This window comes from Clytia hemisphaerica, unplaced genomic scaffold (assembly GCF_902728285.1).
Source record: "Clytia hemisphaerica strain Z4C2 unplaced genomic scaffold, Clytia hemisphaerica genome assembly, whole genome shotgun sequence".
NCBI classification, from domain to species: Eukaryota; Metazoa; Cnidaria; class Hydrozoa; order Leptothecata; family Clytiidae; genus Clytia; species Clytia hemisphaerica.
In genome coordinates this window covers 229,019-241,831 of record NW_027104215.1, presented here as the reverse complement: position 1 = coordinate 241,831, position 12,813 = coordinate 229,019, and the positions used below count along the sequence as shown (strand labels likewise).

Sequence of the window (12,813 nt, the reverse complement as noted above, 5' to 3'; positions counted from 1 at the left end):
TGATATTCTTAGAGGTAATTTGTTTTTCCCAGAATGCATTTATCGAAGATGGAAACGAAAGCACATATGCTACTGTACTGCCGAGTTCCCTCGACAATCAAACGCACCGAAATGACAAAAAGTCGGATAGTGCTGCGGTACAGCCATTTTGAAAAAAGACAAAAACAAGTTGGCGCTTTATCCCCGAAAGACTTCTCGCAGAATTTTTTTTTAGCCGGTCAGCTTGATTCGTAACTTTCGTAACAGAAATGTCGATTGTTGAGCGAACTTTTGGATTGTTATGCTTAGTAGTGAGTACAGTAGTTTTGTCAATTTATACTTTATTTGTAAAACGATGTCCAACAAGACAAAAATGCTTTCGTACATCTCAAGAATAGTGACTTTTCTTAAAAGTCATGTATCTACATAACTATGTAAAGTTCTTAGACTACTCAAACATCAATTAATACATTCTCTGGTTCTAAACAAAGAAAACGTTTATACATTGGATCTTATAGGGTCCCCCGTCACGTGCCAGGGCGTTTAGTATCCACGTAAACCCCACGTAAATTACCATCAAGTAGCTGAGAAACCAACCCATTAATCTATCCGCAATATGGGTTCCCATTCATAAACAGGTCCACAGGCTATCTCCCACCTTCTCCTAAAACTTTATATTCACATCACCTTCTTTGTCAAGTGGCTAACGAACCAGCTGAAAAGTCGATGCAATATTTTTGATACTTGTTTTCATAAACAGTCATTTCTTTGTGAAGGTCTTTGAAAGAAGGGCGATCGTGTGGAGACTGGATCCAACAGAGCGACATCAGGTGGAAGCTAAAAACGGAGGAAAAGAAAAAGAAAATGACAAACTTTCCATTTTTAACGTGAATAGCCACAAGAAGTAAATCTCAGGTTTTTATACAATCTTTCAATTGTTTTCACGATGTACAACGTACAACAAACAGCTAGTAGGATCGGCTAACTATGACCTGAAACATTTATAAAAAACAGCAAACTCGGACAGAACTCGAACCAAGGACCCCTGGACGCTTTAGAACACTCGGCCATTGCTCAGATAGGATTTCATCTGAGAAATATATGTAGTATATTATTTGAACAGAAAAACAAAACGGTTGTCAAATCATCACTAGTATTAAGTACGATGGAATTCCAACACAATTTAAACTTTATATTTCCTATCCAGGGAAGTTGAATCTTGAATTCAACTAGAGTGCATGGAAATTAATCTTAATGTCACGAATGGTTAGTGAAACAATAAAAAATCAAAATTATACTCTCAAAGGGTCGAAAATTTCACTATCTGGGTTTGGAAAGAAACGAGAAGTCTCTCTAAGGGTTCCCGTTTGACAAAGGTTTAGTTCTTTCTTAGGCTTTCGGAAGTCCGGTCCGGCATTTAAGATATTTCCAACCTTCGTACCTCCGGGTCTAAGTGTAAACTTTGCTATGTATCTTTCATGTATTATCAACTTACAATTCGTCTGGGCAATTCGTTGGTCGTTCCAATCTTTTTCCTTTGGTCAAAAAATCTTGTACTTGTGTATTATCCAGACCAGAATACGGTTGTTTTCCAAGGCTGATAATTTCCCACAAGACGATTCCGTAAGACCACTAGAACGTTAAAAAATATTGGTAACTACGTTTTCATTTTAAGAGTAAAGTTCAGGTCGTTAGAGCACTGTCAATATCAATATCAGATAATACCAAAGCGCTTAAAACTACAGAAATCAAAGATTAAGCTATACAGTTGGTCCTCTCTAATTCGACTTTCAAGGGGAGAACCTCCGGCAATGGGATCACCCCCCCTCCGTTTATCATAATGTGAAGATAATCCACCCTCCCCGTTTAATTAATCTGTACCGGAGTGTATCTCACGTTTATCGCTTCGTAGTAGACCTCTGTGGGCATTGTCTGCTTGATAAAAAAAATTCCAATACGGAGTCTCACAAACACTCCATCGCAGCGGTTGGTTTGAAAAATTTCAAATGAGAAAAGACAATGACAACAGACCCTCTAAAGCAATGAATTTTCAAATTAGCCGTAGATACTGGGTCTGTGAACACACAACGTTTGATAGGCACCTGAGAATATCAAGGGTTATAAAGGTGTACTCACCACATCACTTTTCTCTGAGAAAACAAACTGCGTCAAACTTTCGGGCGCCATCCATTTGATGGGTAATCGAGTCTTTTTATTCATACGGTAATTCTCTTTACTGATGTCTCGTGCTAACCCCAGATTCGAGATCTTCACTTCGAAATCTTCACCGAGACTGGAAACGAGATCATGTAATTGAAAATAAATTTTGACAAGATCTATCTATCTCTTTTTTAAGTATTAAGAGGTCCTAAGACCCATTATCCATGCATTTTGGTAAAAATTATAAGATTGTATAGAAATAAAAAGGACACAAAGAAAATTAGCTTAAAGTCTCACAATAATTTCCATATGAAGCTCATGGCTGAAAAAACCCTTGCAGAAGTGTATCAATTATCAAAAATTCAAACTCCTTCACCAATATTTATTCATCTGTCATCTTTGTGACAAATTCCTCCTATGAATAGTGGTCCGGGAAGCAAAACTAGACTCGCGTATACAAAATCTTGGAAACCTTTCAAGAGATTTCAAAAAACTTACATGCAATTTCTGGTTGATAAATCCCTGTGTACATATTTCATCGATGACAAATACTCCATACCACAAGAAATTTGCACCGCGAAATTGACCAATTGTCGAGTACTTATGGTCTGATGTCGTCGTGGCGTTCCTCGGGCGTTCCGTAAGAACTGATTTAGATCAGCAAATCTAAGAAAGACATTTAAATCTCTCAATATTACTTCAAAAAAAAAGGTACACTGCAAACTACGCAATGATTTTTATCTTGATTTTAAGCTCAGGGGGTCAATATTTTAGTTCGATTTACAGAAAGGTTCAAATAGTAGAGGTTCGAATTAGAGACAGAGAGAGTTGATTGTATTTACCTCATGAAGGGCATGACAAGGACTGGAGATTCATTTGGACGTAACAACACTCCGACCAACTCCATTAAATTCTTATGTCGTAATTTCTTCATAAGTAAAGCTTCATTGATAAATTTAGACATTGTGTTATTATCTTCGGGACTGGGAACAAGTTTCTTGATGACCACGGGTGTGAATTTGATGTTGTCATCTTTGTCGATCTCTTTCAGTTTACCTTGGTAAACGTTGTTCGTCACACCGCCTGGAATGTTTATAGAAGACAATAGACCTTATCAGAGTTTTTGATTTTTTTTAAAAAGCGATGCATTGTGGGATTGTTTCGGAGTTTTACAATAGAAATCTCTTGGGAATTCCTCGAGAGAAATCTTATGTAATACACTCGAAACAATCCTACAATGCATCGCTTTTTTAGAAAAATCAAAAACTCCGATAAGGTCTATAGTAAGACCATGGTGTCAGCCCCCCCCCAGAAATCTGAAGGGTACCTAGGCCAGGTTAGTAGAGGGGGGCTAATGCCTTGCAATTCTTTGGGGTTACCTATTCATTAAGGGTACCTAGCTGTCTTGATGGAGGCTCTGGGGGCTGGTTATATTTTCCAAATCGAATATTTCAAAATATTTCAAATTATTGAATTTTTTTACTAAACCACCCCAAAAATCATTAAGATTTTACGAATGACAAAAGAACAAAAAGTGTCAATTTAAAATATTTTTTTTCTTGAGAAATTGCTTTGAGTTACTAACTCAAAAGCAATTTCTCAAGGGGACCTAAATTGCTGGGGGCACCATGCTCAATGGGGGGGGGGGCACCTGAAAAGTGGGCTGAAACCATGGTAAGAGCTTCTTTGTTCTCGCGTTCTACACCTTTTCAAATTCTAGCGGTAAGTGTTACTTCCAATCCAGCATTTGTATGGACGAAACCATGCGGGCCGCGTAACTTATATAGGAAATAAGTGGCTTCAAATCCTACTTAGTCCTCCGCTACACCTTACTGATGGCGGTCATTGAATTCGACATTCTTTTGTACCGTTTTGTATTCAACCCTAAACCAGCCATCTATGGAGCTAAGTTTTTATTGGCTTGTATACCAATGTTAAAAAAGAAATTTTGCGAAATCCTTAAAATTGTGAAATGTAAACATGTACACAAAAATGAATGTATGAAATGAATTTATGTATTGGGAGAGAACGAACCTTTTCCGACAGGGTGTTTTCCCATTATGAGTTGTTGAGGTGTCAGCAAGCAATCATGAAACAATTTCATCCATTTGTGATTCAAATATTGAAAGACTGCTTCAAGTTTTGCTGTATCTGCATCTAAAGAAGTCGAAATAAAAGCGTCGTTTTGCATAAGGTTCCCTTTTCCGTACTAAGATTCCTTTGCCATTTTTCTAGCGGAAAAAGACCAGGACTTCGGGTAGTTGAAAAATAATCTTCAGAAAGTTAAGCAGATTCGTGAGTAAACACACGATTTTCTTCACCTTTAGAAAGAAACCCTTTCCAATCACTTGCCGGTTATCCCGGAAAAGAAAGACAAGAAAAAAGATTCCGGAAAAGTGACAAGAATCTTAGTGTTGAAATGGGATTCTTATACAAAACGACGGTAGCGAGTTTATGTATTTGCATTTTAGGAAGGAGGAGTGGCTGATGCGATTTGGATTAACCCACAGTTCTGTCGGACCTGAAAAATCGAGGACCGTAAAAATGCTTGTTTACCGTCGTCCTCAGCTGATCAGGAACTAGACAGAATCAGACACTAACTACCGTCTTTCCGTCGCTAAAAACACACATACAAAAACTCAACAATGTTGGTTTACTGGGGCTCCGAAGAACTGTTTTAGAGCAACTTATAGCAAATCTTTATTAAGTCAAATCTTAGATGTGAACAATGAATGAGGAGGAAGAAAATTGGCTAAAACATTCATCTATCCATTTTCATAATAAAATTGCTGCTTTTTTCATTCCAGTTTTCCATTCTCAAATTTAAATTTGCCACCCCACAGCCTTGAAAACTCAGCAGCTTACCTAATGATAATATCACTTTATCTTCGCCCGGTTTATCAAAAGCTCGTCTCAATTGCTTCTTTTTATAGATGGGTTCATTGTTTGACGGAAGAAAGCCATTACTTATAGTATCTGGAGCAGGATGATGATGATTTTGTGGATGAGATACTGTTATTTTATTTACATATTTACATTTAGTATCACCGGTAAGTTTTTCATCATCAAAATCTGTTTCGATTCCACTTTCGTCTTCAGCTATCTTTGGTAATAAGGGATGATCAACTTCTTCAACACTTTCAAAGTTTGTCAAATTTTTACAATGGTTACTTTGACACTGTTCACCACCACTATCAGTTAATTGATTGTCTATAGTAAAATTATTGGTCAAGATTGAAGATTCATTTTTATTCCCGTTGGGTTCATTTAACAAAGTCTCTTCTTCCGGTATCTTTTCCAGCGGGTGGTTTGCTATACGGATACTACCGGATGAATAGTAAGGTAATTTTAAAGTGTCCATCCAGATTTTGAGATTTTTACTGTATTTATTACTCTTCTGTTTTATACTGTTCTTTGGTACGAAGATTGGTTTTGGCATTTTCTCGATTTTATGTACAAAATCCTCTTCCCTCTCTGATGAGTTTTCTGCTGCATTTTCGATCTTCTCAGGCTCAACGGTTTTGACACTACAAAAAATAATATGAACATCCTCATAATGACTAAATGCTTACTTTGGTTGTGTGTCTTCAGTTGATAAGTTTCTGAAGAAACCCCTTGCAAAAAAATTAAAATCTGTATTTTGTATCTGTATTATAACTCCTAGAAAATTGAAAGAAATTAGGAAAAAATAAAGAGATTTGCTAAATCTATTTCACACTACGTCAAAAAAAAAAAAACCCATGTCGATTTTCATCTACTTGAATTATTCACCTTGAAAATAACAGATTATCATAATAAGAATACCTTAAGGGAAGAAACTTTGGCGGGAAGAAACTTTGGCGGGAACTTAATTTGGCGGATTTGAAATTCAGTTCCCACCAAATTTAATCTTTTCCGTCATCCGCCAAATTAAATTCCCGCCAAATTTAAATTCTTCAATTTATTCCCCAAATGTGCGCTATTTCAGGCTTTAAAACAGATTTTTCCTTTTTTAATGGCGTTTTTGGACAAAAATGTCCTTCATCTGCCAAATTAAATTCCCTCTAGAAAAACCTTTTCGGCCATCCGCCAAATTAGATTCCTGCCAAAATTTCTTCCTTTGAGGAATACCCAATATACATTAAAAATAAAGATTGAATAGGAACAGGGCGTATGAACTTACATTTTACCATTAAGGTTCTTTTCCCTATTCTTCACCATCATTTCATAATCAAAATCAAATTTCACTTGTAACTCCTTCTTTCGTTTTTGTAAATGATAATTCCCAAAACAAAACAAGAAGACACATATAAATACTGTAAGAGCAATTCCAACCGATAAACCGATGACAACACCATAGGATGGTGTTTCAGCACGCACTGCATTGTTGTCTGGGACATTGTCCGGATTCGATCCTGGAATAGATAGCAAAGCAAAATAAAAACAACTTGAATTGACGGCTATTTTACTCCATTATCACTCAATACGATTTTTTTAACTTGATACACCCAAGAGGCATTATAGCATAAGTAAGTTCATATTACTGGTACAATCAAGTCTTGACAAAGATTAAAGTTGACAAAAGAGTCTGCAGCACATTAACCCCCTCATCAATTTGACTGAAAGTTTCAATTTTTGTTTGATGAGGATGGAGGAAGCATTAGGATTAGTATCAAAAAAAGGCAAAACACTAACTTTAGATAATCAACTTTTTGCCGGCTCAAGAGAGCTGATTGTGTACTACTGACGCTGTGGTATAGTGGTCATTGACTTGGTTGCTGCACAGGAGACCGAAATTCGATTCCCACTTGCAGCGGTTCACTTGGCAAGTAAATGAACCTGGGTCAATGTGAGGGGAATTTGAGGTCAGGTCAAGGTGCTAAAGGGCGCTCATTGAAAGCACCTATACCGTATTACTTCGAATAAAAGCCCCCCTTCTTTTAAACGCCCCCCTTGAATAAACGCCCCTCCTAAAAGAAAAATTATTTAATAAACGCCCCCCTCAAATAAACGCCCCCTTCGAATAATCGCCCCTTTAGGAGAGGGGTGTTTATTAAAAAACTTGTGACTTGTGACTTTAATACTTCAATACCAGTGTTAACTGGGTTTGATTTTAGTCATTTCTTGTAACCATAGCAGTTTTCGATGCAATTAGTCGTTGAACCAAAGAAATTTTGCACTAAAATCCTGATAAAGAACAAAAAAAAGGGTGTATTTGCTCTAAATATTCGACTATAGACTAAAATAATTTAATAAATGCCCCCTTCTTTTAAACGCCTCCCTCGAATAAACGCCCCTCCTAAAATCGGAAAAATTAAATAAACGCCCCGGGCGTTTATTCGAAGTAATACGGTAATTGCGAAAAAGGGTCTCCTGCAACTCAACCAAATAGAAATAGAACAATCATATGAACCTTTCTTTTGACAGTGTCGCCGGACAATAACATTAAGGTGTCTTTCTTCTCTTGATTGTGTTGATGTGTAATTGAGATGAAAGCCAAGGTCAACCACACCTTCTTTTATTCCAGAACATGGAAAAAGTACATTAAAATCTGAAAAACGAAAGATAATAATTGTTCAACAATATAGTGGCTGGATAGGTTTTCATTGTATTGAGTGGTTAGATATATAGTCTATTCAGTAACATATAACATTTGGGTAACTGTCAACGACCTTTTCTTGAAAAGAAAAGAATGTCTTTGTATTGTAAGGGTTACAAAAAGCCGCTTAACATGAGAGTGGATGGATGGACTATACTCAAAATTCCTTATCATGCTAAAAATGAATGAATGAATGAATGAATGGAATAATTAATTAATGGAATAATATAATTAATAGACGAATGAGTGAACAATTTATTCTTTTCCGCACCACCCAATAATTATTACACTACGAAAATTTCACTACAAAGTTTTAACTTACTGGATTTGTCATGCTCATAAATAGGAACAAAATCTGAACGTTTGATTGTTAGTTTAGGGGTTGGCATGATTTCAATGTTACTTGATGTCAGCTTGATGGTATATTGAATCCTCTGACAAGGTAAGAGTCATAATAATTTGGTATGTTAAAATATTATTGATAAGTTAGTAGCTATGAACAACAAGTGAGGCGATAGTAAATAGCATTAGAAGATCAGTAAATTAAAAACTTTGGAAAGATTACTTTAAAAGCAACAGGTTTTAAGGAGATATGACACGGGATGTCGAACACTTTAGTAAGTACCAAAAGGGTACAACAAAATCATGATTTTAGAGATGATTTTATTCCTTTCTCTTTTCTTGCAAAAGTTATAAAAAGTATATATCTAAGCTATAAGCACTTTTTCATTTTGATATTTAAATTTGGAATTTCCAATCCGTTTAGGGAAAACAATCTGTGAAGAAGAAACATCAAAATAATGTATTTTAATTTGGAATTTCAATCCGTTTTAGGAAACCAGTATATATTATTATCATTAATGTGAAGTGATTGAATATACTATACCTGGTGCTCATTTTTAACAAAGGAATTCCATTGGAATCGCAATTTGTTGACAGTTGAAGGAAGAGGTGCCAAAAGATCGTGAAATGAATTTGGAGAATGCAGAAGTGGAGCAGGCTCTCCATCATTAACCAAAAATATATCACTTCCAAATTCCAAATCTAAGAAAAGATAGAAATGAGTAGTCAAACTAGTTTTTCAATTTTTATTGATTTTTGAGAAAAATAATATCAAAAATAGTATTCAGTTGTAACAGAAAACTGTCTTCAAGAATTTTGAACAATGAATTATCAATAACTTTTCTTGCAATGAAAATTCGTTCGGATTCAACTATTTTTTTGTTTACAAAAGCAATAGAATGTGAGGTCACATCTCGAAACCACTTGTCAGTATTTCGTTTTGCTTGGGGAATACTGTTGCGTAAATAAGTTGCTTTTATCTATCTTAGTACTCAAATTAGAGATGCCACCATTTCCATCACTTCCTTTTACCCCAAAATTTATCTTTTATAAATACCCCCCAATAAACTGGCTTAGACAAAAGAAAGATTGGGAAAATCTCCCTTTTGAAAAATGTGCAGTTCCTAAAAGAACAATTTTTTTTGGAATGAATATTAACAGGGGAAAGAAGACTTTTATGACGCGAGTGTAAAAAGAGTGAGGTGCAGCTTTCTTGGAGTTGGAGCCCAAGAGGACTCTTTTTTCTGTGAATGTTCTTTCTTTAAAAAAGAATAGTCGTTTGGGAGAATGTGTCTTTTGAATAGCTAATTATTCCAGCATAAATTTTGTTAAATAATGTCATATAATCGATAAACTTGATAAATATTGATAAATTACAACACAGCTGTTACCTAGAGGCAAGATAATTTATTCCGTTTGAACTGGATGAGGGAAAGTAATGTATACTGGAGAACTTTGCTATATTTAATAGACTTTCGTGTTCTCTTAATAGATGACTTTATCTGGAATCTATAAAGGAAAGAAACTTTTCCTCTAGCTCACAACTAAAAATTCTAACTTCTAATATAACAAATTATATCTCATACAGTCTAGACTTTAAAACTCTTTAAAACTGTTATACCAGAATTAGAAACTAGGCTAGTCTTGCAGATCTTACATCTTTTATCTTTCCCTTTGCAACAATACAATGCTGACAACACATTGCCAATAATCTCTGTGAGAAGTTTATATTGAAATCTGCAACAAAAACGAAAGTGGTCTCTTCTACTGATTGCTTTGTGGCAACTCCTTCACTGACTGTTTATTTAATTTCCCCCAATAAGATTGCCATATTTCACGTGGCCTTTCGTTTCAGCGTCTCTGGCCTTTCAGTGTCTTGCCCAACAGGCGGCTGTAAAATCTTACCCTTCATAGAGAGAGATCCCTGATCCTAAGGTATAATTTCTCATCTTCGATTCTCCGAAGAAAGCAGAAATTTGATGTTATATTGTCAACAAAGTACCATATGTAACAAATCATTGAATAAAAGTAGAACTTAAAAATCTGAAGTATTTTCATTTTGAAGAATTTGGGCAAAAAAGTGAAACCTGGAAAAGTTTCATTTTTTATAGTTGTAATCAAAATGGGGGATTTGGAAAATGTTTTATGTTTAAGTCTTTTGCACAAACCCACGTAACTATGGGCAAGCACCATGTTGCTAAGGTGTTGGCTTAAAATCGAAAATGAAACCACTGAAAACGAAAGTAAAATTAACCCGCACTGCAAATCCCATAATCTTGATATAGTAGTTCTTAGTCTATAGTGTCATAACAAAACCTTCCTTTCATGATATTTTCTAATGTTCAACCCCAGCATATTTAATGATGAAATTTATATCCTTTTTTGTTCCCTCTTTTTTGACTCCTCTGCTTTTTTATTTCTCTTTGACCCCTCTTCTTTTTTGATTATTTTTTTATTCTTTTTTGATCCGTCTTTGACCCCTTTTCTTTTTCAATCCCTTTTCTTTTTTAATCCCTCTTCTTTTTTGATCCCTTTTCTTTTGGCTCTTTAAATTTGGATCTTGTTAAAACAAAAAACTAGTCTTTTCAACATTTTTATTCAAAATTTTAACACACCTTTTTGATGCCATACATATCAATATTAGAAAATTTTCTCATTCTCGCTGAAAAGTGACAGGAATGATCGAAAGTTAAAACCTTGTCACACAAACCTAAACGATTCACTGTGACACAATAGTTCCCAAAGCTGGGTGTCCACTGGAAAAAATAAGTTCATTGCGAATTTGTTTGTCATAAAAAATAAATCCAGACAGATGTCTGGAATCATAAACCTATTGTTTTATTTGTGATATGGCGCTAAAATTTTTTTTTCTACATCGTTTATTATTTTTTACTTTGTTGTTAAAAAGAACAATAGATTTTTAATTCCAGACATATTTCTGATTTATTTTTTGTCAACAGGTTTTTGCGACAAACTTTTTTTTTCAGTGGGCACCCAGCTGAAGTGGCAATTGAGACAATGTTTTGATTTGGGTTTGCGATTTCCAAAATACCAAATAATTTTGCCAAAATTTCTGAAATTCCGTAAAAATGGAGGCTAACATGCATAGCCCTCAAATGACTGACCAATCAAAGCAGCAAAATTTCAAAGCAAATGAACTACACAGCTTTGCTCGCAGCTCTATTCTACCATTTTTGTTTTTATTTAACTTTGTATTAAGGACCAGACAGGTCATTCATTTGAGGGCTATGCATGTTAGCCTCCACTGTGATGCAAGTTACCCGACTTCACAGTATTGAATGGAAAGAAAAAGGTCCATTGGCATTGTTGTTTCAAGCAATGCAATGGACCACATTCACACATAGAAGCAAACTGATAGTGCACCAGGGGAAAGCAAGGAAACTTATTCTAACCAGCTACAGGACCCTGCCGACGCACCGGACTTAACGAACACTGGACACACGAAAGTCCGGTGTAAAATGAGAATTTTTTTTACCACCGGATAATTTCTACACCGGACTTAACAAAGTCGGCTGTCCAGTGTCGGAGAAGGAAAGTTTTTCCCACCGGACAATCAAAACACCGGACATGACCAGTCCGGTGGCGTCCGGTATTTCTTAATTTTTTGTTTCATAAATGTCAGTATAGACCTAACTCTTCATACAAAAATTACGGGAAACGCATATTTGGACTTTGAACCCTATGCTGCACTCAAGCACTTGAGCCAAAATCCCGCAAAGGCGGGACAAAAATCAGTTTTTCTAAGTTTGCAAAAAAACGCCACATAGAAGATCTTTCAAATTCAGTATGTGAATAGGGCAGTAAAAAATACAACTTTTCTATTTTTCCTTTTTTTTGCAAAAGTTCTAGGAATGGAAATAAAGGGATAATGATAATTGAATACTATCCATTGATGATCCGCGGCACTATCGTAAAGCTAGAATCACTTCGCGTACACTTCGCTTGAGAAAATGATTGACAGATTGAAGTTTTTCATCCCGCGGCTCGCGCCGCGCGGGAGCTCGGGCGCTATGCGAGAGTTCTCGGCTCAATCCTCGGACCGCGCTAAAATGGTAAACTGAACTGTGATAGATCATTTCGATGGAAGTTGTTGGAATGTTTACAAGGCTCTTGACAGAAAATCGTTTGTTCTATTGTCAATGATGACAGTGTGGTTATTAATTTTGTTAGATCTGACAAATTGATGTTTGTAAGTGCACTTTATAGTTTTGATTCCCATTGAAGAATCATATTCTGGTTTTCATGTTATTAGATGCTGTTTTAGAGCTTTAGGTCTACACTGAATGCAGGTCCTCCAGCTACTTTGCTAAAAGTTTTCATGGGTGTCATCAATCTATCAACCTGTATCAACCAGTAACCAGACAAAAATAATACTTACTCAGATCTTTTTTCAAGTCTTCTTTGTAGATAAAGAGATTAAGGTTTCCACTTGAACTTTCAACAAGCTCAAGAATTAGTAATGTCAGTATAAAAAGGTATCTCATGCTCTTTTTGTCTGGGAATTTCATGTAGATTCGTGTGACAAAGTTGCCAAAAATAAACAATCCAAAAGCCAATTGGAGCGATTTTTGTCAATCCAGAGGTGCATAGCGGAAGTCAAAGTACTTCCTTGTTAAATATTTGGATCCAATTACGACGTTAAGTAAACAAAATAGTCTTTTAAAAAGTATAAACTCAAACACATTTTTCAACAAAAACCAAAATGCAAACACTTTCTCGAATTTCTTTTCTCT

At 35.6% G+C, this 12,813-nt stretch overlaps 1 protein-coding gene across 1 annotated transcript; it reads right to left on the bottom strand.

The window, feature by feature from the left end:
• Positions 1 to 303: 303 nt before the first annotated feature.
• Positions 304 to 12,813, bottom strand: LOC136815703 (uncharacterized). The gene is made up of 12 exons (XM_067072144.1): positions 12,459 to 12,813; positions 8,604 to 8,761; positions 8,040 to 8,151; positions 7,532 to 7,669; positions 6,302 to 6,533; positions 5,005 to 5,666; positions 4,174 to 4,296; positions 2,982 to 3,222; positions 2,638 to 2,805; positions 2,116 to 2,272; positions 1,475 to 1,611; positions 304 to 816 (listed from the first exon to the last, which is right to left on the bottom strand). Exons 1-12 carry the CDS (start codon positions 12,586 to 12,588, stop codon positions 675 to 677), a joined length of 2,400 nt encoding a protein of 799 aa, XP_066928245.1. The 5' UTR covers positions 12,589 to 12,813; the 3' UTR covers positions 304 to 674.